Below are 26552 nucleotides of genomic sequence, written 5' to 3'. Positions count from 1 at the left end.
TTGTTCTAGACACACACTTCAGTTGGACAGTGGCCCTGTGACATCACTGCTGGTGTGGCATAAGGCCCTCTAACCACTATGACACAGTGACTTCCACCATTTTCCCCATGGGCCTTTGCAATAATCCTGAGAGGTAGTAGAGATAACAATGGTTGCCTGTCCTACTGGGATTTGCACTTGGTCCATCCAGACCGAGAATTCTGTCTTAACACACCACTGCTTTCTAGTTGCTAACAGACAGCGTCTTTTTTAAAAGCTGTTGTTTTCTTTCTTTGATCCAATATGCATGTCATGCTAAACGAAAATACGCCTTAGCATGAATGAGCAAACATGCAGGTTCATAGCTGCTGTATTCCTCAGCAGTTCCTGCGGCTTCCATGATTGAGGTTTGTATTGCTTTGGGGGGAAACCAAAAGTTATAACCAGGGTTTGCTTTTCATTTACCACCTGTGGTTTTTCTGGGGGAGACGAACATAAGCCTGAGTTTGAATATAATGCTAAACCAAATCATGGCTTAGACCTGAGTAGACTTGCAGCAGTCAGACTGAGTAAGGGGCTCAGTACTGGAGATCTTTACAGAGTGCTACCTGCAAATTGGACCTGTATGGCAATGCCCTAAAAGCACAGACTTGGTCTCTCTTTCCTTGCCCCAGGGACTGCCAAGCTCTCATTTCCTCTTGCAGGTGACGCTGGAGATGCTGGCGAGACAGCTCCATTGGGCTTTCTGTTGCTGGCTAGGGATTTGCCTGTGGCTTCTGGCTGGCGAAAGAGGATGCACCAGCGCTGCGCACTGCCGGAGCCCCCCGTGCAGCAGGAGCAGTGACAGCGAACATCAGCCCAGCAGACAACACTGCCAGGGCCCCCACTGCTCAGGAAGGGCAAGACACCCTTCTCGTGCCTTTGCCCACTCCGCCACACCTGTGCAAGGGCAGCTGCAACAGCCTCTAGGGGGCAGCAGCCTGGGACATGCTGCCTTGGCCGCCACGAGGGGCGCAGAAGAGAGTTGCTCTGGAGGAGGAGACTGCAGTGCTGGCGCTCCCAATGGCACCGTCCAGGACTGCAAAGGCATTGAGTGCAGGCTGCCTCTGCACATTCGCCAGAAGTCCAGGCCAGCTACCCAGACCATCCCATGCCCTCCAAACCAGGGGGAAGGTTGCCATGAGCCCACCTTGGTCAGAGCAGCTGAGAGGGCAGCCCAGTTCATTGGAGAAGACCTTGCCTACACAGCTTCAGAACTAGGCGGTGCTGCCCTGGGCGTTCAGCTGACCTGTGATGTCAAACCAGGTAGGTGTGGTGTCTAAACTAGGCCAGTTCTAAAATGGAAAACGAGCGAGGTTCCAACTAAAGAGGAATGGCAACTTAAGCTGATGGAATATGTGCAGCATGTGGACTTAACACATAGAATAAGAGAACAAGAAGTGTTTATAGAAGATTGGAAAATGTTTATTGAATATATGGGGGAACTTGTGTACACTTGAAAATGATGGCAGCATTAAGATAAATTCAACAGTGTAAATAAGTTTGGATGGATGTAATAATGGAGTACTGAATGGTTTAGTTTATGTAAAATATGCAGAGACTTATGATATGCAAAATGAAGAAGAAAAGTCATTGATATTTTAAGGATGTTTAAATGAGTATTCTAAATGGTAAAACAGAAAATTTATTAAACACACACACACACACACAGTTTAGCTCTGTGTTTCTGATCACCTTCCCCATGTTTCAATGACTGCTAGCCAAGATGACTATGCTCTGCTTCCGTAGTAATTCTTCAGAATACCAGTGGCAAGAAACCACAGGAGCGGAGAGTGCTGTTGCACTCGAATCCCATTTGTGGGTTTCCCACAGGCATCTGCAGAGGCATCAGGTTGCTCCCAAGACTGAGGGTGACCGTTGCACAGCACACGTCTCTGACATGCATTGTGTGACATCTCACACGTTTCTCGACACCGCGCAAACTGGTGACATTGCATCCTCTGAAGGAGGCTGAGCACTCTGGCGGAGCCGGGCCCTGAAGCTCTGTCACCTGCCCAAGGATGTTGTGTGCTGATTCTGGGTGCGAGGCTGGACTTAACCTGCAACAAATAATATAGCACAACAACATTCTAAGGCCAATAGAAAAACACATGCATAACTAAATGATTCAAGCTTTAAAATATTCTGAATTCTTCATAAGGCAAATAGTGGCTGATGAAGACTTCTGGGTATCAAAAATATGGTACATCATCTTGGTTTAATGGTAGGACATTTCCCCATATGGATTACACACACACACACACACACACACACACACACACACACACACACAGAGCTTTGGTTTATTTCTGCCCTTGAATGCTATTTGCTTGCATCCAGCTGAATGCTCCAGCAAGTCCTGTCACACATTCTGGTGACCTCGTTTGATGATGTTTTGAGAAATACCACCAAGAATTTATGTTTTAATGCCAGGTTGTTTGTATTCTAGGGGAAAATGAGGTTCCGTCTGAGGATGCGCTTGTGCTGCAACTTCAGCTTACGAAAGGACAAGAGAAATTTGTCGACTTGCTAAAAAGCCAGCAGGGGGTGATTGTGGATTTACAGCAAAAACTTGCAGAGCAGCAGAGCATGTTGGTGGCTCAGCAGCGGGAAATCGTAGAGCAACACAGGAAGATGTATGAACAAATGGATCTGATCAAGGTCCAGTATGGCATGCTTTTTGACACGGTGAAGCAAATGTCGTTTCAGAGTTTGCAAGAGGATATTCAACATTATTTTGAAGCCAATCTCCAAGGCCTTCAGAACCAAGTCAGAAACCATCTCCAGAAGTCCTACTCCATGCATAAAGTAGAAATTGATGCCAAAGTGATTGATGTTGGGGAACCTTTAATGGACTGTGGCCTTTGTGAAAGTGACGAATTTTGTAATTTCCAAAAGACACCCTCGCAGTGTGAAAAATGCACCTTATGCCCTGCTGGCTTTTTCCAGCTGTCTGAGTGCTCTACAAATGCTGATCGGATATGCCAGGTGAAAGATCATTGTGCTCGGAATCTCAATGGTACCTTTTCCCCAAAAAGGAACAGCCCCACTGAAAGGTCACAGATAGACCAACTAAAATTAAAGTTACAGTGGTACCTCTGGCTACGAACTTAATTCCTTCCAGAGGTCCGTTCTTAACCTGAAACCGTTCTTAACCTGAGGTACCACATTAGCTAATGGGGCCTCCCACTGCCGCCACACGATTTCTGTTCTCATCCTGAGGTAAAGTTCTTAACCTGAGGTACTACTTACGGGTTAGCGGAGTCTGTAACCCAAAGTGTTTGTAACCCGAGGTGTTTGTAACCCGAGGTACCACTGTACCCATGTTTCAGTATTATATACTTTGGGTTTCGTTGCATTATTCTTTGTGCAAACAACTTTTATTATGTCTGTAGTCTTATCACTTTTAACTTTTGCCTGTATGCTCCAGCACAAATTACACATTTAACATAGAAAGTTGCCTTACGCTGAGTCCATTTAGCTCCATATTGTCCACACCAATTAGCAGCAGCTTTCCTGGTTTTCAGGCAGGATTATTTCCAGTTCTACTTTGAGATGCCATTAGGGATTGAATCTGGAACCTTCTGCATGCAAGGCAGATAGATGCTCTTCCACTGAGCTATGGCCCTTCACACAATTTATATCTCACTTCCGTAAACCTCTACAATCAGGTCCAGATCCAAGTTTGATGGGCCCCTGGGCAAAGTGTCCTGCGTTGGGTCTCCCTCCTTGGTCAATGGACCCTGACCTGGCCATACTGGCCGTGCTCCAAGCACCACGATGCCCCAGAGCAATGCTACGTGTTTGAACTTGACTCTGTTATCTGTTACTCATAGGATAGAGATGAGTGCATTGAATCACCAAACATCTGTGGAGAAAGGATAAAGTGCCTGAACACTCCAGGTAAGTTGCTGCATTTCTGTGAATGAAGCCATTCATGAAGGCAGGAATGTTCCCTCATGGTGCAGTTTCAAGTAGAAATTGTGGAGTTGGGTTGAAGAGTAAGAGCTTTTAGGACTCTTTGTTAGGGGGGGAAATCACTTATGTAGCAATGCATTATTTCAATTCAATATGATCTCTTTACAAGTGCTGCATTTATAGAATTATTGCAAAAAAAATTAGTGGCAGCCATACTTAGTCATGAAATATATACTGGGGAGCCACTCGCAATTTAGTTTGATGATACACAAGTTTTCAGTTACATATATATCCCACTCCCTAAACATCCCCATCAAGCCACTTCAACAGCACTCACTACACCCTCTAATTTATTTATTTTTCATTTTTGGACTCCCATCAGCTCCAGCCATCGTGCTTCAGAATTATTGCATGCAAATTAAAAATTGGGTCTATCAGTTATATTTGTATGTAAGTAATGGCAATAGTTCAATAGAAACGCATGCAATTTAATCAACACAGAAGCATAGAGTGGTAGAGTTGGGTCATCTAGTCCAACCCTCTGCAATGCGGTCCCCCATCTAATTTGAAACCACGCCGGCCCCTGCTTAGCTTTGCAAATGTGCTAGCAGTTTTAGAAGGGGATAAATGTTTTTAAAATCAGAGACAGCCCTCTTGGGGTATATATTGCCTCTGCAACATTACGTTTTTAGTGTATGGTGCCTTAAGATCATGGACAGTCAGGATATAAATATTTCCAGCAACTGGTTGTTTGTTGCTTTGGGTGTCAAAAAAGGTTATTTATGTATGCTACTACTGCGGCCCGTGTTTTGTTAGCCCCAAAGTGGAAAACGAGCGAGGTCCCAATGGCAACTTAAGTTGACGGAATATGCACAACTCGCAGACTTAACATATAGAATGAGAGAACAAGAAAAACATACGTTTAAAGAAGATTGGAAAACATTTATGGATTATATGGGAAATAATTGTGTACAGCTGAAAATGCTAGCAGCATCAAGATAAATTCAACAGTGTAAATAAGTTCTAATGGATGCAATGATGGAATACTAAATGTTTCTGTAAAATATGCAGGGATTTATTATATATAAAATGAACCATTGAAAGAGAAGAAGGGAAGTCATTGATAACTTAAGGATGTAAAATGAGTATCTTAAATTGTAAAACAGAAAACATAGTAAGTTGCTTCAGGTTACTTTGTGTAAAAGAGAAAAAACAGCATGACTAATAAGTGCAAATAATAATAATAATAATAATAATAATAATAATAATAATAATGGTAGACTAATAATAATGCAACATGGGCCTGCGACTGAAACTTTATTTCCCTGTGTGTGTACAGGGGGATTCCGATGCCTTGGAATTGCAGCAAAAGAAGCTGCCTTGGGATTGTGCGGAGAAGAGTATTTCTTTAACAAAGAGCTGCAAGAGTGCCAGGCTTGCTTAATGTGTGAAGACAGGGCGGTTGTTCTCCCCTGCTCCACTGTCAGCGACACCGTTTGCTCAACAGCCGGTGAGAACAAGCTGTCCGAGTCCTGGACTGCGAACGTCATTTTACCCATGGCAAATTCTGGAGCTTCTCAAATTTATCCCGGCGTTACCTTGAAGATAAAGGGGAAGCACGAGTGGGACATTGTCGCGGTGGAAGAGAACAGCCTGGTCTTCAAGCAGCACGGCCTAATGTGGGCCGACTTCAATTTTGCCGTGAAACACAACTGCAGGAATTTCCTCCAGCTTGCCTTGAAATTCAGCAGCCAGGAGGAGGAAGGTTGCGAGCTGAGCGCGGTCCGCATTGAGCAGCCAGAAGGCAAAATCTTCCAGAGCATCAGTGTGAGCGGCGCGGCGGAGGTAGAGCCAGGCCAAGCTCTCTGGCTGTTTTTGAAGAGCCCCAATCAATTCTGCAACCAAAGTAAAGACTTCAACGTTTACGACCTCAACACGCCCCTCAGTTTGCTTTGGTTATCCCACGATACGGGGGCGGTAGCCATGACTGCGCAACTGTCCACTGCGATGCACTACCAAACGAACTACCGGCCAACTTTCAGACTGGTTTCCCTTTCCGACCCTTACATGCTAACCTTGTCCCATGATGGTAGAGCCGTCAAGTTTACGGAAAGGGGTGTGGTGAAGTTCGTTTTGCACCAAGCCTTGTACTCCATGGGCCCCACCTGCATCCGCGAAGGGCTTTCCCTGGTGTCTTATCTCAACCGAAACGGCACTAACGTAGAACTAATGAGTGTGCACAAGTCTGGCGTCAATTATCGAGACACGTCGATATCTGCCTCCGGGGCCACCAAAGTTGAAGCCGGGGATCTGATTAGCTTTGAGATCCTTTCGCCAGCACAATGCAACATTCGTTATTTTGGAGACAGCTCTGGAATTAGTACGCTGAGCCTCATCTGGATCCCATCTGCAGCTTCCACTGCTCTCTCAGCCTCGGTCTCTGTTAAGGGGCTGCCCACAGGAGCTGTCAGAAACAAATTACTGGATTTCACTCAGGTTTCCTCCATTGAGAAGCAGATCCGTCTGGTTTCTACTGGGCAACTTGCTCAGAAATACTTTGTCTTTACCGAAAGGGGAGTCGCCAGTGTTGTGTTTTCAATAAAGCTGATCCACTCGTGTAACATGCTCCGGGTGACTCTAAATCAGCTCTTGGGTGATCATGGGCAGCCTCATTCAATTGCACAGCAGGTTGGAGGGCAAATGCCTGAAGGAAGCATCTGGACCAGTGTTGCGCTTCGCTCCTCCTTTGAAGTTCGTAATGGTACAATGATATCTGTTTCTCTGGACTGTGTGCGTGGCAGGGTCAACCACGTTGCACATCAGCATGGAACCGGCTTGTCCATTTTATGGGTTTCATCTATCCCAGGAGGAAACTGACAGTTAATAAAAAGTATGGAAGGAATCGGGAAAGGTGATTGGGAAGCCCATGTTGGGCATTTTCTCCTTTCTCTAGCTGCAGTTGAATGGCACAGAACTCGCTAAGAGAACAGGTTAGACAAAACGCAGAATACAGGTATGGGGAACCATTGTTCCTTATCGTTGGCTGAGCTGATGGGAGCTGGAGGCTGAGAACACCCAGAGGGCAGTTTGCTGGCTGCCTCTGCTCTGTTGGTGAACTTTTCTAGGGAGTTCAATCAGCTGACTTTCAATAGGACTAATATCTAGCTGAGACATAGCAATGCCTTGGATGTGCAGTTGCCCGTTCAAACATTAATAGAGTGATGCTGAAGCCACTTTGTCATGATTTTGAGTGTTACAAAAGGCAGCAAATTGTTAGATCTTCAGTTTATTATTATTGTATTTTGACGGCTGGGGTGGATATTTGTACTCTGAGTTGGGGCAGGAAGAGCCTCAGGCATCAAATTGTCTTTGGCCAGCCCTGCATGTAAGTCCATACAATCACCTTGGGAGCCATGCTTCATACAATCATAGAAATGTAAGAATTAGGAAGAGCTTTGTAAATGTCCAGTCCAAGGCTGGGGACTCCATCTCCCATCTGCTGTAGTCAGCATGGCCAGTGTTCAGGAATGATGGGAATTGTAGTCCAATGACATTGCACAGGTTCCCTACTCCTGATATAATCCAACCCCTTGCAGTGGTGGATCTTGCGGTCTCAAATATGAGTGGCACCCTGTGCAATGCCAAAGTTCCCCCACCCCTCACGCTCCATTCCACACCATAGTTGTGGCGCCTCCAAGGCTCGGCACCCAGTGTACGAAACTGGTCATGCTCCCTAAAACCCTTCTCTGCCCCTTGCTTGATGCAGGAAATAAGAAGAGACTTGCAGAATCAGGCCAAAGTAGATGCTTACTGGAAGACCACAAGCAGGACCTAAGTTCAGCAGCACTCTCCCCACTTGTGATTCCCAGCTTCTTTGATTTCTTATGTTATTGCATTGTTTCGAAATCTGTATACTATGGTATTCAACACAATAAAAGACAACATGTAAGAAGTAAAAGAAGCAATCAAAATACAGTTTAAAATGGATCACAGTGGATCAAGCCCAGTGCATTGTAATTGCTACAAAAGGCAGGGAAATCGTTAAGGTTTCTGCCAAGACCCAGTGGCGTAGCGTGGGTTGTCAGCACCCGGGGCAAGGCAAGTAATTTGCGCCCCCTAACCCGTGGATTTGCGCCCCCTTACCCTAACCCCCAGATGTTGCGCCTGGTGCGGCCGGCCCCCCTGCACCCCCCACGCTACGCCACTGCCAAGACCCTCAGCAATTCTCAGGTAGTCTGTGGGGGCAATTTGGAAACCACTAGTCTAGGTAACTAGTCCTGTTATCAAATCCTCTTATGATCAAGACATTTCTTCTGTTGTTTATTGGGTCCTAGCTGTACCAAAGCAATCCCTCTGCAACCACACAGGCTGCACTAGGGACAGTTGTGACCATTAAAAAAGGCAACCCCCCCCCCCACAAATCTTCTCTGCTTGCATAATTCTCCTCTCAGACTTTGGAGGGTCTGCCAGGAATTGTATGCGAGATAACAGAGAGGTTTGATTTATATCCAGTCGCCATTTTATAAAAGGTATAATATTAATCCTCTAATTCCTTGTGTCACATTTTACAGATTTTATTGGGATACCTTTTCTATGCTTTAAGACAATTTTATATATTGGCTAAAGTGTGCCGACATGGGGGCTTTTTCTAGTATATTAATTTAAAGTATGCAAACTGTGACTGTTGTTTTCTTGGTTTTGTGCTTTGTGCTGGGCATTTATGCAAAATATGGAACGTTCTGAAAACTATATTTATGTTTGTTTTTTATAGCCAAATATGACTTTAATTATTCTAAAACCAAAAGCAAAAGCACAGCTCTTGATCTGTTTATATATATGTATATATTGAATTGAGGAAATTTAATTCAAATAAAAAAAATTTAACTTTACTTACTGTCTAATGGCCTGATATGAAGAAGTTGTCTGTAGAGTGGTCCTATTAAGTTGCCTGATACACCAGTCTTGTGCTCTCCTGCCTATTGTTGGCCCAATTGGGATGGCCAGTAGGGATGATGAGAGTTGTAGATGAACAATTTCTGGAAGGCACCATGTTGGGGAAGTATTGTACACACTTGCTTGGAAATAAGCTCCATGGAAAACAGGGAGACTTTCTTCTGAATGGAAATGTGCAGAATTATGCCTGGAACTGAGCCTCATAGGACTCAGTGGGATCACTGCTGTTCTTGTAAGTACTTACAGTGGTACCTCAGGTTAAGTACTTAATTCTTTCCAGAGGTCCATTCTTAACCTGAAACTGTTCTTAACCTGAAGCACCACTTTAGCTAATGGGGCCTCCTGCTGCTGCCGTGCCGCTGGAGCACAATTTCTGTTCTCATCCTGAAGCAAAGTTCTTAACCCAAGGTAATATTTCTGGGTTAGCGGAGTCTGTAACCTGAAGCGTATGTAACCTGACGTGTATGTAACCCGAGGTACCACTGTATAGCCCAACAAGACATAGGGGACCCGTGCCTTGACCTGCATTCTGATTATCTGCTTATTATCCCACAGGCATGCTTTCTGGATAGGAATTGTGTAATACTTGGAAGCATCCTTGCTGGTATGGCATTTGCTCAACACAGGTGCATCGCGGCCTGTGCCACTGTTTAGGGGTGACTTTCACCTGCTTGCTTCATTGCTGCAAACTAGTCTAGCTAAAGACACCCCTGTGATGTATGCAGAGGAGCTTTCATCTAATCACTTCAAAGCAAATAGGGCCCATCTAGTGATTTAAGCCGCTAATCGCATCTGAATTGCATGACTGCGGCCCTCGCCTGAGAGCAGCATAAAAGCCTTCTGGGAATATTGATAGATGGAAAGCAGGTGGCGTCAGAAGAGAGTTACAGATGCTTTGCATCAGACACAAATAAAACTCACGTTCCTTTTGGGAGGCCAAAACTGGACAAGGATTTAGTATATACTATAAAATGTTTTGTTTGGTCAAGGAGATGTTTTCTTGGTTTTATTAAGAAAGAAAGGAGAACGGGGAGGGAGAGGAAATGCATTTATCTTGTGCCAAGTGGTTACAAGTACCTGAAGCAAATGTGTTTTATTTTCATGCTTGGAAGAGCATTAAAATTCTTGGGAGGCAATTTCATTCAGACTTCTGAGTTAATTTATTTTATTCACTGGATTCGGCTTATTATGCATTGCCAACGATTAAATATTTTGCGTGACAGGAATTATAATTTGGAGGTGTTGGAGCTCACAAAATAATTTTAAGCTGAGAAAAAGGGGAAAAAACTAACTCATTCACCAGGGCTGTCAACGAGTAGTTTCATAATTTCCATGCACTGCAAACCTATACAGGTCTACTCAGAAGCAAGCCCTATTGAGTTCTCTGTGTGTAGGAAAATGTATACAGGAATGCAACAGTAACTAAACCCAACTGGGCTGCAATTCCCTGCCCAGATTCTTACGTGTAAACTCACTGAACTTGATGGGACTTCCTTCTGAGTAAACGTGTACAGGACTGTACTATTACTGTGGTTCAAGCCCTACCAAATACAGTGGAACTTCCTTCTAAGTAAACGTGCATAGGATTGCAAGGAAAGATTCACTAGAAATCTCCCTTCCTTCCTTTCCAGCCTTTCAACAGTTTCCCAGCTTAGCTACCCAGCAAAACAATTACTTGCCTGATTACTTTCTACCTAGGCTTCTATATTGTTAAAACTCTTCTAGTTATTTTGTAAAGGTAAAAGGGACACGGCTGGCGCTGTGGTCTAAACCACTGAGTCTCTTGGGCTTGCCAATCAGAAGCTTGGTGGTTTGAACCCATGCGACGGGATGAGCTCCCATTGCCCCAACTCCTGCCAACCTAGCAGTTCGAAAGCATTCCAGTGCAAGTAGATAAATAGGTACCACTGTGGCGGGAAGGTAAACAGCATTTCTGTGCGCTCTGGCTTCTGTCATGGTGTTCCGTTGCGTCAGAAGAGGTTCAGTCACCCTGGCCATGTGACCCAGAAAGCTGTCTGTGGACAAACGCTGGCTCCCTCGGCTTGAAAAGCAAGATGAGTGCTGCAGTCCCATAGTCGCCTTTGACTAGACTTAACTGTCCAGGGGTCCTTTACCTTTATCTTTCTACCTAGTTATTTCATATAGTCTCAATATGTACAGCTTGAGAACAAGAAACCCACCCTTTAAATTTATAAACCACTTAATGAAGAAATCTCTTAATAGGTGTACATAAAGCAGTAATATGAGATAAAATCAGCAGAATTAAGAAAGAAGTACGTATAACTAAATTAAATGTGCAGATAGACTTGCTAAAATAAGTTTTTAGTTATAACTCCATACTTAATCTCCCGTTTTGCTGGGGCTGATTTATAGAATATATTTTAATTAATTTTGTTGGTTTGTCAGAATTTATCTGACAATGAATAAGTGTTGGAAGCACAGTCACTGACATTTTTATGGGATCTATATTGTTTCCTTGACCATGTTTCAGCACGTCTATTGCGTGTGTCTGTATGTATGCAAACAGCTTAGACAAGAACGGCAAGGAGAGGCTGCAGGAAAGGCCTTGAATACGTTTTAGGAGGAGGCCTTTAAAAAGCCTTGTGTCTGGTTCACTAAGTATATACGATGGCTGCAAAAAAAGGAAAAACTTGATGAGGTTTTGTGCTTGGTGGAGGATTTCATGACTTCACTATATCTTGGGGGAAATTATGTCGTGGGGGAAGGAAAAATAAGGTAAAGGAAACTGAATGGGGCTGCAAAATCGGCTTTCGCTGATGTGGTTCCCTCCCGCTAGGGCTGATGGGAGTGGGACTGCAAAACATCTGGAGGGCACCAGGTTGCCTGCGGCTGTGCTAGAGACAGACCCTGTCCTTGTTTCTTTGGAATATTCATACCTGGCTGATTTCATCTAGGGAGATGTGTTTTTAGTCAGAAGGAAAGATGGGGTTGGACAACATGAGCCTCAGGTCCCCTAGGCCTGTGCCATGATTTTCTTTCCCATGGTGGCTTGTCGACAGCAACTGGAAATAATCTGCAACCCTTTTCTGACTGGCGTTAAAACGTGGCTTTCAGGAAAAGCCTCACGTCTGCTTCCCTAGTTTGCCCTTGAGAAAATTAGAACAATATGAATTCCTTGAACAACAATTAGCATTGCCATCTGTTATTGCCAGCAGATGGATGTGATAGCCTTGTGATCTTTGCCTTAGGATTAGACTGTTGTGTTGCTTTCATCTATGTGATACGCACATAAAACCACCCCAACCCCGTCTTTAAAATAATCATAGTGCTTGGGAGAAATGTACACAGCAACACATTGCAGGAATCCTTTTGCATTTTCCATGTGAACTGCGATTCCATCACCTTTCCTGCCCTTTTTCAAGTACAGTATTTCTACAATGAGTCCCATAGGTGACAATGGAACAACTCAACTAAATAAAATGCTTGCATTTTTATGTATGCTGTGAGCTTAACATGTAAAGCATGTTCTCAAAAAGTGGATTATGAGTCCTTTGAACGACTGGGTGATAGCTGGGAGCATATTGAATGCTAATGTTAAGCAGAGTATTTTGGAATTGCTCAAGCAGCTTCCATAAATGCATCTGTCCAGATCAGCCTTGTCCAACCTTGGTTGGACTACAACTCCCATGCTGGCTGGGGCTGATGGGAGTTGTAGTCCAACAATGTTTGGAGGAGGCCAGGTTGGCAAAGGCTGGCCTAGAACCTTGAATAAGAACAAGAATATCAGAAGCAGTAAAAATTATATTTTGACTTCACCCCCAAAGGTGCACTCCTCCATGGTCTGCCGAGACAGGCCAATGCCAACGAGAAATTCTATTGCAAAGACGTAAGAAGAAAAAGGCAACTCTTCAATATGGGGCATTCATAAAATAAAATAAAAGAAGAATATAACCGTGTCTTATTTTCATTGGTTCTTTGTTGGTGGTAATTTACTGAATGATCCATAATAACTTTAGAGAGTTACTAGATTGAGAATTAGCAATAAAATACTCAAAACTGGACCAGACAGCATCTTGGACTCTATTTCCCCCAGCTGCATACATCTCCCCTGGGAAAACTGTCTTCTGCTTAGAGGCCCCTGGACATAGGAGATGGAATTAGTCTCAGGTACAGGGACAAACTTATTGCATACAAAAAGTTCCAGATTCAGTCACTGGCATTTCCAAGGCTGGGAAAAACAGAAATTCCAGAAAACCTATGAACCTGTGTAGACAATACTGGACTAAGTGGGCTAATATTCTGACTCAGTATAATAAAGCAACTTCCTACTTTCCTTGTGTAACTTTGGGTGAAATAAAAATTCTACTTCTTCATCAATAAACAGACCACTACGTTCCATTCAGTTTTGCTGTAGGTTGTTCTCAGCTGCAAAATGCTGGGCTGCAATGTTGTGCTAGATTGTGGGCTGGATGGGGAATACCAGTGAACAGAATGGGGGAGGGAGTATAGTTTAAGAAACTGGCTGTTATTTGAGGTTGAAATGAAAGATGAATCAAACGATATGTGAGTGGGCAAAACTGGATTCCTTTGAAGAGCATTGGTTCCTTCCAACGTCTACACACAAACGTAACATTACCCTTCCTGCACTTTGGGTGCCAGCAATTTCGCCTTGCATTATACAGATGTTTAACATCTGTGAATACCTCCCAAGGCTAGAAGAGCTTCAAATTCTTCGCCAAAAGCTGTAGTCTGGAAATGTGCTCCTGTCTCCCTGGAATTTTGCATCTGATAGTGAAAAACCTCTCCGTTTCCAAATTCAACACATCTTTTCCAGCCATGCCAAGAACATTGGCATTAAGAACTGCATTTGGTTTGATTTTTCTTCCATGGGGAAACAGCAAAACATTATTTTGAGAGGCTGGAATAGGTGCATGATGCCAATTCTCTATGCTTTATGCCTGCTAATTCTGTCCTGCATTTCATGACCCTCGGAGCTGAACACAGCCCGGCTTCACAGCTCAATGTAAGATATGTTGGCATTCCAGTGGCAGCCAATAATTCTTTTAAAAATGTCAATATTTCGTCATTTAAGACGCAATAGCAACATCTCCTGAATGAGATGAATAAGAGCACCTTGCCTTTTGAATGAGTAGCTGGTACACTGCTATTTTATATTAACTTCCTTCTCTTGTTACCGTACAAAACAGCCAGGTGATTGAAAGAAAACACACTTTCTCCAGCTTGCCCTGTAAAGTAGGACAGGCTAGGGCCACTGTCTCTTGTAAGAAACTTCGTCCAACAAGTTTTATCCCCTAAATTTGAACTGGGAGGAAGATTTGACACTGGTTGCATTTTCAAGGGAGGCTAAGTAAAGGTAAAGGGACCCCTGACCATTAGGTCCAGTCGTGACCAACTCTGGGGTTGCGGCGCTCATCTCGCTTTATTGGCTGAGGGAGCCGGTATACAGCTTCTGGGTTATGTGGCCAGCAAGACTAAGCTGCTTCTGGTGAACCGGAGCAGCGCACGGAAACGCCGTTTACCTTCCCACCAGAGCAGTACCTATTTATCTACTTGCACTTTGACGTGCTTTCGAACTGCTAGGTTGGCAGGAGCAGGGACTGAGGAACGGGAGCTCACCCCATCGCAGGGACTTGAACCACCGACCTTCTGATCGGCAAGTCCTAGGCTCTGTGGTTTAACCCACAGCGCCACCCGCGCTGGGAGGCTACCTTGGACTAATATGCAAACCAAAACATAGCTATCGTTGGAAATATGCACGTCTCTGAATCTTCTGGCGCAGTCCTCCAGCCAATGAATGTTTACAAAATGCATTATATTGGGAAAGTTGCTTGGAAAAAAAAAGTGTCTATGTGTAGTGTCGCTCCAGGGCACTGTGTGAAATTTCAAACGGCAGCTTGCCAGCCTAGCTTCTGTCACCAATCAAGTTTGCAGCTGGGACCAGTCATGGAATGCATGCTTTCATTAGTGCAGGGATGGGGAATTTGTGGCCTTCCAGATATTGTTAGACTACCATTCCCATCATCCCTGACCACCAGCTCATGGGAATTGTAGTCCCACAACATCTAGGAGGCCACCGTTTTCTCATCCCTGCTTTAGTGTATCCTCCAAGATGCTTTTATGTTCAGTGGGTGACGTTTAGCTAGATTAAAACACCAATTTTCTCAATTTCACCTATGTGTCCTCCAGGTTTTTAAGCAGACTTGATGAAGCTCTATTTTGCTGAATCAATAGTAACCAATTTATTTTCTCGGGTGCAAGGCTACATTTACTACCTTTATCAATGCTGGAATCTCCTCCTCCGTCTCCCTGAGCTTTCTGTAGTAGCAATGTGCACGATACGGGTCATTACCCAGAGATTGGGGTCAGTTCCTCAAATATCATGTTACTTAACATTGGCTCCTTCTGGGATCTTTTGTCCCATGTCTGAAAAAGGTTTAGCTGTGTCTTTAACCAAGGTCATCCTGTTTATTAGGACTGAGAATTCCTGTGCCTCTTGACAGTAAAATCCTTTTGACTGGCAGCAGAATGACTAAGCACGATTTCAAGTGTAAGGGACTTGTCTTGGTGTGCACAGGCTCCAAGACATGCCTTTTATCTGTATCTGTGCTTTTTAGAAATTCTTATCTGTTTCTGAGTTCCTCTGTGCTCTCTCTGCTTTCATTAGCGCTCCCAATTCATGATACTCTCAAAACGCTTATAGCGTTTCCTTCTGGTTAAAGTGGATGAAATGTACACACTGAGGAGTCCCTCTGTAGTGGATTAAGTCTGTCAAATATTTTCAGGGGATTTGGGGGGCAGGGGCAAGTAAAAGGAATTCACTTTTACCAGAAGCCCTTTTGTTGGATATAGTGGGTGAAGAGATACTAAGGGAAGACAAAAGACTGTTTATGTATGCAACAACTGCGGCAAGAATTCTTTTAGCCCCCAAATGGAAACAACAAGAAGCACCAACGAAAGAAGAGTGGCAGATGAAGATGATGGGCTTTGCAGAACTGGCGAAGCTGACAGGAAAAATCCGAAACCAGCAAGATAAAGCATTCCAAAAGGACTGCAGTAAATTTATACAATATCTGAAAGATTATTGTAAGTAATTAACATCACTAGCAGGGTTGTCTGAAGACTTGCAATGAGAAATCCTCTACCTTTCTATGTTTTTAGTTAAATTTTGAGCTATTTCGTAATGTCTGTAATTAGAATTGGAAAACGTACAAAATGCAATGACAAAAAAGGTTAATTTTGAAAGCCATGAGGTGGGAGGGACATAAAGTGGAGTGTTATGATGTGAACGTATATTATAAATTGGAATATATATATATATATATATATATATATATATATATATATATATATATATGCAGGTTTTGGTGTCCTCGGGTGTCTTCCCGTGTAAAAGTTGGGGTGTCTAGGCGACGTTTCGACGAGGTCTCACTCGTCATCATCAGGCTGGTGCTTTCGGCTTCTTGTTACTGGAACAGAGCAGGATCTCAGTGTTTGAGTTCCTATAAATACTGTTGAGGGGGTGTGGTGTATAGCCTCCAATGTTCTGGGCAGAGAGGAAGTTCCCAGGCTAGTGTGCCTTTTCTTCTTTTGTTCTTTAATTACTTGAGGGATATCTTGAGTGATTTCTTGAGTGATATCCTGAGTACCACTTAGGTGGGTCATTAGGTGTGGATTAGTTGCTAAAGTCTTTGTGTCTTGACCTCTTGAACTTTGTGAAGAGTTTTTCTGAGAAGATGGCTGTACTGCACTTAGTTGTGCTCTGGCTTGGCTTCGTGTATAGGGGCGAGCTGTGGTTTTGTGGCCTGTGTCAGCCAGATCTGTGTAGGGATTGCAGGGGGGTGCAGCATCCGGAGGTGCCACCATGGTTTGGCTACTGGATGGTGTCTGTAATTTATCTGTGGAGAGGGTCTGGGTTTGGGTCTGGTGTGGTTGATTGGTGATAGCGTTCTGTGTGCCTCTGGATCTGGTGTCAGTTTTTGTGGGGAGGGCTAATTTCCAGATGTCTGGCAAGCGGGATGTGTCGTCACGCTTGTTCATGTTGTGAGGGTGTTTCTCTATCTCGATGGCTTCCATGATTATTCTCTTGTGGTGATGTTCCATGTTAAAGAGCAATTTGGAATCTGCAAAATTAATTTCGTGTCCTGTTTCTTTCATGTGTTGGAAAAGAGAGGAAGTTTTTTCTTCTTTTTTGACGGCATTCTTGTGTTCTGCGATACGTGCATTTATTCGTCTGTTTGTTTGTCCAATGTACGTGGCTGGGCAGACTTTGCAGGGTATTTCATAGACCCCCTGGTTTTCCAACTGGATTTTATCCTTGGGGTTTCTGAGGATATTGGCTATTTTTTGGTTGGTGCAAAAGGCTGTTTTGATATTGTGTTTATGGAGGATTAAAATTAGCAAAATCCTCCATAAACACAATATCAAAACAGCCTTTTGCACCAACCAAAAAATAGCCAATATCCTCAGAAACCCCAAGGATAAAATCCAGTTGGAAAACCAGGGGGTCTATGAAATACCCTGCAAAGTCTGCCCAGCCACGTACATTGGACAAACAAACAGACGAATAAATGCACGTATCGCAGAACACAAGAATGCCGTCAAAAAAGAAGAAAAAACTTCCTCTCTTTTCCAACACATGAAAGAAACAGGACACGAAATTAATTTTGCAGATTCCAAATTGCTCTTTAACATGGAACATCACCACAAGAGAATAATCATGGAAGCCATCGAGATAGAGAAACACCCTCACAACATGAACAAGCGTGACGACACATCCCGCTTGCCAGACATCTGGAAATTAGCCCTCCCCACAAAAACTGACACCAGATCCAGAGGCACACAGAACGCTATCACCAATCAACCACACCAGACCCAAACCCAGACCCTCTCCACAGATAAATTACAGACACCATCCAGTAGCCAAACCATGGTGGCACCTCCGGATGCTGCACCCCCCTGCAATCCCTACACAGATCTGGCTGACACAGGCCACAAAACCACAGCTCGCCCCTATACACGAAGCCAAGCCAGAGCACAACTAAGTGCAGTACAGCCATCTTCTCAGAAAAACTCTTCACAAAGTTCAAGAGGTCAAGACACAAAGACTTTAGCAACTAATCCACACCTAATGACCCACCTAAGTGGTACTCAGGATATCACTCAAGAAATCACTCAAGATATCCCTCAAGTAATTAAAGAACAAAAGAAGAAAAGGCACACTAGCCTGGGAACTTCCTCTCTGCCCAGAACATTGGAGGCTATACACCACACCCCCTCAACAGTATTTATAGGAACTCAAACACTGAGATCCTGCTCTGTTCCAGTAACAAGAAGCCGAAAGCACCAGCCTGAAGATGACGAGTGAGACCTCGTCGAAACGTCGCCTAGACACCCCAACTTTTACACGGGAAGACACCCGAGGACACCAAAACCTGCATATATATATATATATATACACTGTATATGGGATTCACTTTTCTCTATAATTCCTTGAGGGGGTAGGGTAGTAGATAAATTTAAACCCCCACTCAGTCATGAAGCTCACTGGGTGACCTTGGGCCAGTCACTCTCAGTCTAACCTACCTCACAGTGTCGTTGGAAGTTTTTAATGTTTGACATTTTATTATTTTGCTGGAAGCCACCCAGAGTGAAGCCAGCCAGATGAGTGGGGTAGAAATAATAACATTATTGTTCTTCTTATTATTATAAAATGGGAAAGAGGAGAACTAAGTGTGCCACATTGAGCTTCTTGGAGGCAGGGCTGGATTTAGGTTTGATGAGGCCCTAATCTACTGAAGGTAATGGGGCCCTTTCAATGTCCAGCTGTCCTTTGTCAACAACAAATTGCCACTGTTTCTTGTGTGGAATATATGCTATATGGTAATTTATGGACCTAATAGGTATCTAAAGCCATTTGCACATGTTGCCGTTCAACCAGTCCATGCAGAATGTAGGCACCCTATATATGGAAATGAGCAAGCCAGTGATATTTTAGGGAGCAGGCTAGCAGGCAGGGCCCTTTACTTACATTATAGGAGCCTACACAACACAAAACTCTGTTGCTGTATGTAGGTTTTATTTTATTTGTTTTTTATCTCATATTTTGAACATGTACATCCAGCGGTTTTTTCTTTAATTTTTTTTGGGGGCCCCCACAAGAGCGGGGCCCTAAGCTATAGCTTTTGTTTAGCTTATACGTAAATCCGGCACTGCTTGGAGGGAAGATGAGATATATAAATGCAATCAATCAATCAATCAATCAGAGGTGACTGTCAAATCTTGCTTGTCAATTTTTGAAAAAAGTTTACAGCTTCAGAGCAGTCTCCTTTTCAGTTCTGTGCATGCCCTGTAGGCATATGTTTTTGCTCCCCTCCCTGTTGACAAATGATAGAAACCAAGCACACAATCTTTACCAATTACCGTACATTAAGTTGTGTCAAGTTTAGTGCTGCAGTAGCATTTTTGGGATTGCCACTGACAGCTAGGCACTTACGCAGTATAGAGGGCAAGCAAGCCACTTACCTCTTATGACTGGGAGTGACAGCATTAAAAGCCTATTAGTTCATTCTCATTAAACTTATTGGAATGGCAACTTTATTAGCATTGCTGCTGCTGCATGAGGCTTCCCACAGTAGAACAGGCAGCCTTTGGGGATTATGTATCTCAGGGATGGGTGTTAAAATGGCCCTTACCACAGTCAACTCAGCTTTAGAGGTCAAGTTGCAGAATGAATGACAAAGCATAGCCCTGGGGCTTGCTGAGATCTGCAGAATATTTTCTTTGTCTCTTAAAGTGACATTGACAAAGAGGGAGAGAAATGCACCTTGAAAAATGAGGAATCACAGGCTCTTTTCTCAGGCATTTAAGAATGGGAACATGTGCCCCTAATTTCAGGATTGTGCCCACTTCGGTGAAATTGAAAGTAATTTTCAGGATGAAGAACTGATGAGATTTTAATGTCTCTTCGGTCCTAATTTAACCACTAGGTAAAGGTAAAGGGACCCCTGACCGTTAGGTCCAGTCGTGGCCGACTCTGGGGTTGCGGCACTCATCTCGCTTTATTGGCCGAGGGAGCCAGTGTACAGCTTCCGGGTCTTGTGGCCAGCATGACTAAGCCACTTCTGGCGAACCAGAGCAGTGCACAGAAACGCCATTTACCTTCCCGCCGGAGCCGGTACCTATTCATCTACTTGCACTTTGACGTGCTTTCGAACTGCTAGGTTGGCAGGAGCTGGGACTGAGCAACGGGAGCTCACCCCATCGCAGGGATTCAAACCGCCGACCTTCTGATTGGCAAGTCCTAGGTTTTGTGGTTTAACCCACAGTGCCACCCGCGTCCCAATTTAACCACTACCACCACACTAATGTCCAGCTGGCATGTTGTACACACCTGAAAACATGCTTGAAATCACTGGTCAAATGGTTCTGTGCCTGGGCAGTTGTAAGGTGCCTTGAGAAGACTACCCCACCGCCAACCCTCTGGGGTAACAGGGTCCTTGCTGGGAGGATGCCATTTTCCCCCACCTCATTCATTCCTGTGGTCCATGCTCTTTTTTTGGCACGATGGACATCTGACCTTCCAAATTTACCATGTCCTGCACCCATTTCCCACATTCCAGCCACTGCAGTTTACCCCTAACAGAGTTATAGTTTCCCTGCAACCGATAGCTCAGTCAGTACAGCATGAGACTTTTAATCTCAGGGTTGTGGGTTCGAGTCCCACATTGGGCAAAAGATTTCTGTTCTTCAGGGGGCGGGGTTGGACTAGATGACCCACGGGGTCCCTTCTAGTTCTGTAATTCTATGATACAGTGCTCAGAATTCTATGAGGGCAAGAATGCGCTTCAAATGCCCTTTAAAAGTTCAGCATAGATCAGCCAAAAGGCTCACCTGCATTTTTTGTGTGCCAGGCGGTTGTCAAATGCATAGAAGATACATATCCTTCAAAGAGGCAAACAAAAAGATGGTGACCTAGGAAGCCAAATCTAATGCAGTCCCAGAATACTGGACTCATTTGGGCTCTTGAGCTGCATGGGGAAGTAACTTGTCCTGTGTGATGCATACCTTGTTCCCTTAGTTTCATGATATACAGTGGTACCTTGGTTCTCAAACTTAATCCATTCCGGAAGTCCGTTTGACTTCTGAAATGTTCAAAAACCAAGGCACAGCTTCTGATTGGTGCAGGCGCCCCGGAAACAGTAGCCGACAGCCACACTGGATGTCTGGCTTCTGAAAAGCATTCAAAAACTGGAACACTTACTTCCAGGTTTTCGGCGTTTGGGAACCAAGGAGTTTGAGAACCAAGGTACCACTGTTCTTATAAAACACTGGTTAATGCCAGAAATCCCAGGAGGGATTATTTCCCAGCTCTCCCCTGACCCTGACCCTGTTTAATGTCTTTGTCACTCTGAAGTGTTAATAGCTCTGATGGAGGTGTAAATGGCTTCTAACTGGGCCTTTTTGGCATCTGGCACAGACATTGTTACTGTGTTTTAGACCATATGGGATTGTTCCTTTGGGGGGAACACCTTGATCTCCCACAGTCTCTGTAGCTTTACACAAGGAGAGACTGTTGCTATAAACAATTAAACGGGCCTGTGATTTTATTAACGTATTTTATTCTTGTTGCAATCACTTCAAGACTTTTGTTTTTGGAAGCAATTCAATAAACCTAAACTATTCCAAAGGGAAGGGAAGTTTGACCTGTTTGCTTAACATGACACCCCGCTCACTTGGCTGAGTATTTTTTTTGCCACCGATCATCTTGTCATCATTATGACACTCAGAATATAAGACAGCAGATCGTCAAAAGCATATGCACGAGACGAGAGAACAAATTTCCTGGAAAGGTGTTCAAATTTGCATGCATCTAGTGAGAGAACAACTTCTGGAAGATTTTTACTGTATGGGGCTGCAAGTTTCAAATAATGGCACTCCCTTTGTCTGTGGTAATTGGTTACAATGTACCGGACAATACTAGGGAAATATATAAACATGGGTAGGCAAACTAAGGCCCGGGGGCCGGATCCGGCCCGATCGCCTTCTAAATCCAGCCCACGGATGGTCCAGGAATCAGCATGTTTTTACATGAGTAGAATGTGTGCTTTTATTTAAAATGCATCTCTGGGTTATTTGTGGGGCATAGGAATTCGTTCACCCCCCCAAAAAAATAGTCTGGCCCCCCACAAGGTTTGAGGGACCCCTGCTGAAAAAGTTTGCTGACCCCTGGATATAAACATTAGTTCCAAGTGCAAGGATGGGTAAGGCAATCAACAGTCAACTGTTATTTCCTTCTGTATCTTTGCTTGCAAGGCAGACAGAAATGCTGTAGGTGATGCTTTTCCTGTCATGCATTTGGATATGCTGTGGTGGTGAAACTTTAACAGCTGCATGTCAGGTAAAAATTAAACTAGTAAAGTTACAGGAGCCTTGCCAGGGGAAAAGGTGACAAAAATCCACTAAAGGATGAAGCTTTTAGCTGTGACATATGAATATTTGAATTTCTGCCAGTTCAGCCTTTAACAGAGTGAAGAAATCCTGATCACAAATTACTTGCCTTGTATTATGGGGAATTCATATGGTCAAACAAGCCTCAAAAGAAAGTCTGGATTATCTGAACCACAAACAATGCACAAAATACTGTAAAGGGTTTGCATCAACTTGCACTCCATTTTTTTTACAGGTTATTGCTTTTATTATTGATAATAATATTTATATAAATTTGTTGAGATTTTTTTTTGGGGGGGGATAAAGTTTATATTTATTTATTTTAGCTTATATACAAACAATTATAACAACAGACAAAATAAGGTGAATTTTTAAAATAATGGTATTTCCACAACAAGCTAAATGTGTTTTGAAATCTGATGTCCACAATATCAATATATTAGCTGAAGTTTTTAAGGTGCTCATAAGCCTCTATGAAGTGGTGTGAGTCGCCGGCAGGGAAGCTGGAGAGAAGGAAGCAGGAGGAATACCAGCTAGAGCATGGAAGGTACCCATATTGTCAGCAGCTTCATAATTCATCTCTGCCTGAGGTTCTGTACAAGGACAGAGTGAGACGTGGAGTCACTTGCCATTTTTTGTAAGTGCTATGATTTATCATCTACCTGTCAGGGAATAATTTGTGAGGCTGTTTAAGCTATCATGTGGTCTAGACTCTCAGAGAACACACACACACACACACACACACACACACACACACACACACAGCATTTCCAGTTCAGAATTATTGTAGAAAATACCAACGACATGTTGCTCTCTGTTAGTCTTTTTCCTGCCCGTGTCCTCCTATTGCCCAAAGGTGTGGTGGTTCTTGTTGGATTAGGAGCACAATAAACACACAGATGGGGTGAAGGCTAAATATTTTATTAAATAGCCCAGAGAAATAGCCCATTGTCTTGCAAACCTTCTGTCTTTGGCTGCTGGGAACCCTATTAGCAACAGTTGTGAAGATGGATCAGGAACTCTGGCCAGTGCACAACACTTTCTGTGGCCTAGAGATTCTTACTAGTAAAGGTGTTTGGGAGGTTTATATACCCTTAGGGTACATTCTTCATTTAGGAGGTTGTTTATGCTTTCTCTGAAAGGGACACCCTCAGTCCCAGGCCATGGTCTGCAGACACTTGATGCTGTAATATTGCTGAATTGAAAAGTCTGGTCAATGCACAGGCCTGATCCAAGACATTTCTTTTCCTGAAGGGAAGGATACCCACCTCCCCAGTTCCACATACAGATGCCAACCAAACTTGTTGAATATTTCTTCAACAGCGGGAATGGAACAATGTCCTCCAGCGCACCTGAGGGCATCAGACTTGCTTAGGGGGTCTAGGACTGGCCACATGGCACCATTTTCATAGACTGTGTTACTATTCCCCATTCCTCCCTATAGCTGCCCATGGAGGTGCTAAAAAGTATGGCAAGCTGTCTCCTAACTGGCTTTAGCTCCTGGTTCTGGTGCAGGTCAAATAAATGCACCTCTGCCTCCCTCGTTCTCTTCTTGTTGTTGTTGTTTAGTCATTTAGTCGTGTCCGACTCTTCGTGACCTCATGGACCAGAGCACGCCAGGTACTCCTGTCTTCCACTGCCTCCCGCAGTTTGGTCAAACTCATGCTGGTAGCTTCGAGAACACTGTCCAACCATCTTGTCCTCTGTCTTCCCCTTCTCCTTGTGCCCTCCATCTTTCCCAACATCGGGGTCTTTTCCAGGGAGTCTTTTCTTCTCATGAGATGGCCAAAGTATTGGAGTCTCAGCTTCAGGCAAACAGCTAGGGCAGCTTGCAAGGGCCCTCGTTCAAACACAGATGCACACAATGGCTGAGGCCTGTCTGGAAAGCTTAAAGCCTGCTTCACGGGAGATGGATGGAAGAAAAGGAAATGTGAGTTGACCCTGCCCATAGCTTGACCAATCGTGGCTAGGAACAGCTAGGAGCTAGGTGGAGTTTTGTTCATTTTGGGCTTCTCAGAAGTACGTAAGGGCTAAAAGTGGGCAGGGGGAGGGCCTGCTGCAATGGTGCCAACCTGAGAGGTGCCGGAACTGCACTCTGGCACTCTCCAGCTGAAAAAAAAGCACTGGTTAAGAGGCATACTGCATGCACACCTGTCTAGAAAGGGGCAAGGCTGAGCTGATGGTACCTGGTTACCCATTTTTAAACAGATGATCTGTTGATGCAGATTGAGATAAAAGGAGATCCTACAGGTTGTCCCACATGCTGCAGTACCCCTCTGCTTACTCTTGGTGGTCAACATTGCTTTGTTTTCCTTCTTCTTTATTGTACTTGGCATCTGGAGAATTTGGGAGAAGGGTGAGCAAACAGATGGTGAGCTTTGAAGATTGAATGCTGTGAGTCAGTGCTCAGCTAATGTTTCCATTTATATACTTCTCGATCCCCCTCCCTCTTTCCTCCTAGCCATTTCAAACCAGCTGTAACGATTCCTACCCATTTATCCTGAAGGGGGCTAATTAAGGCTGTGCACACACTTTGGATAATAGCATTGGAATTGGCTTAATTTGGGCGCAGAATCCAAGCCTTTGCATCTGCTTTAAAACAAAAACCCGACTCAGATATTTGAAAGCTAGCTGCCCCAGCTGCTTTACCAACCATTTTTAATATCTGGATGCAGTATTTACAGCTAGGAGATGGGAGAGGCATTCATGCAGCTCACATTTCTATATGATTTTAGAACCACAGATTTCCTGCACCCAACCACATAAACCTGATCACAAGGCTAAGCTGTAGGAGATATGCTATGGATGCAGAAGACCCCCACGTTCAGTCCCCAGCATCTCCAGATAGGACTGAGCGAGACCCCTGCCTGAAACCCTGAAGAGTCACTGCCAAGCAGTGTAGACAGCACTGAGATTGATGGGCCAATGGCAGCTTACTGTGTTCCTAGCCCTCATGGTGAACACTGAACAGGGATGCTGGCAGTGTGTCAGGGCTGGAGTCAGATGCAGGTCAGCACGTAGAAGCAGAGTCAGTTGTCAGTGAAGTTCAAGGAAACAGCATACAACTCAGCAACACGTCCCAGTCGGTCTTGCCCCTATAGAGCAGTTTCCAGGACTGAAGGTCCCTGCCTTCCACCCATTCTAAGGCTCCTCCTCTCCAGGATATCTCCCAAGCCTCTCTGACCTCTGTTTCACTCTCCTCACGATCCTTCACATTCTTGGAAACCAGGGGGGTGGGGAGCTTGTTGCAGCAGGAGAGGGGGACTCCCTGGATTCTTCAGCAGCCTCTTGATTCCCCTCCTCTGCTTCAGCCTCAGAGTCTGAACTGCTCCCTGTCACCGGTTCTCCCTGCTCACTAAACCGTGTTGCCCCTTCAGCATCAGGTACCTCCTCCCAATCTTCTTCCTCTGACTTCTCCTCAGTGTCCCACCACCAATCCCCAGGCTCTGGGCCTTCTTCCTCTGTGTTTTGCTTGGGTATCCCCCTGGCTGGTATCTCCCACCACTCCTCTTTGTCCAGCCAGTCCCTGACACAGTGGCAACCGTGCAGACAAGCATCAAAATGGGGAAAAGGTTTTCTATGGGTCCATTACAATGAATGAGCTGAAGGCATATGGAACCTTACTGGAGATTGCTGTGGACCAAATGGGAGACTGGCTAGAAGAAGAGGAAGAGGAAGAAGAGTTTGGATTTGATATCCCGCTTTATCACTACCCTAAGGAGTCTCAAAGCAGCTAACAATCTCCTTTTCCCCTTCCTCCCCCACAACAAACACTCTGTGAGTGGGGCTGAGAGACTTCAGAGAAGTGTGACTAGCCCAAGGTCACCCTTCAGAGAAGTGTGACTAGCCCAAGGTCACCCAGCAGCTGCATGTGGAGGCGCAGAGACCCGAACCCGGTTCACCAGATTACGAGTCCACCGATAGTGGAAGAAAGAAAGGCAATAAGAGGAAGGAAGGAAGGAAGGAAGGAAGGAAGGAAGGAAGGAAGGAAGGAAGGAAGGAAGGAAGGGAGGGAGGGAGGGAGGGAGGGATTCCTTCTTAAAAGAAACATAAGTTGCCAAATGAGCTACAGGTTTTCCTCTCCTTTACAAATAACACATTTTCTTTTATTTGTGATCCCACATCCCTTATAAGATAATGAAACAGGTAAACCACTTTATGTATATAAAGATAAGAGGGGAATCAAAAGCCTGTGACAGTGTCCCATTATTTCTGTGCTTATCACATTTAATAGA

The 26552-nt window shown here is 44.4% G+C and overlaps 1 protein-coding gene across 1 annotated transcript; it reads left to right on the top strand.

The window, feature by feature from the left end:
• The first annotated feature begins 679 nt into the window (after positions 1 to 679).
• LOC309353669 (uncharacterized protein) lies at positions 680 to 7991 on the top strand. The gene is made up of 4 exons (XM_081883106.1): positions 680 to 1284; positions 2468 to 3006; positions 3855 to 3921; positions 5276 to 7991. The coding sequence occupies exons 1-4, from the start codon at positions 696 to 698 to the stop codon at positions 6811 to 6813; spliced, it is 2733 nt and encodes a 910-aa protein (XP_081739232.1). The 5' UTR covers positions 680 to 695; the 3' UTR covers positions 6814 to 7991.
• Positions 7992 to 26552: the final 18561 nt, after the last annotated feature.

Source organism: Podarcis melisellensis (genome assembly GCF_964234715.1).
Source record: "Podarcis melisellensis genome assembly, chromosome: 12".
NCBI lineage: Eukaryota > Metazoa > Chordata > Lepidosauria > Squamata > Lacertidae > Podarcis > Podarcis melisellensis.
Note: the sequence above shows the minus strand (reverse complement) of the source record. Positions and strands in the feature narration are given on the sequence as shown.

Coding starts and splice junctions, on each gene's coding strand:
- LOC309353669 (XM_081883106.1), top strand. CDS start 696: ATGCTGGCGAGACAGCTCCATTGGGCTTTCTGTTGCTGGCTAGGGATT. Junction 1,285..2,467: donor GACCTGTGATGTCAAACCAG/GTAGGTGTGGTG, acceptor TTTGTATTCTAG/GGGAAAATGAGGTTCCGTCT. Junction 3,007..3,854: donor ATGCTGATCGGATATGCCAG/GTGAAAGATCAT, acceptor TGTTACTCATAG/GATAGAGATGAGTGCATTGA.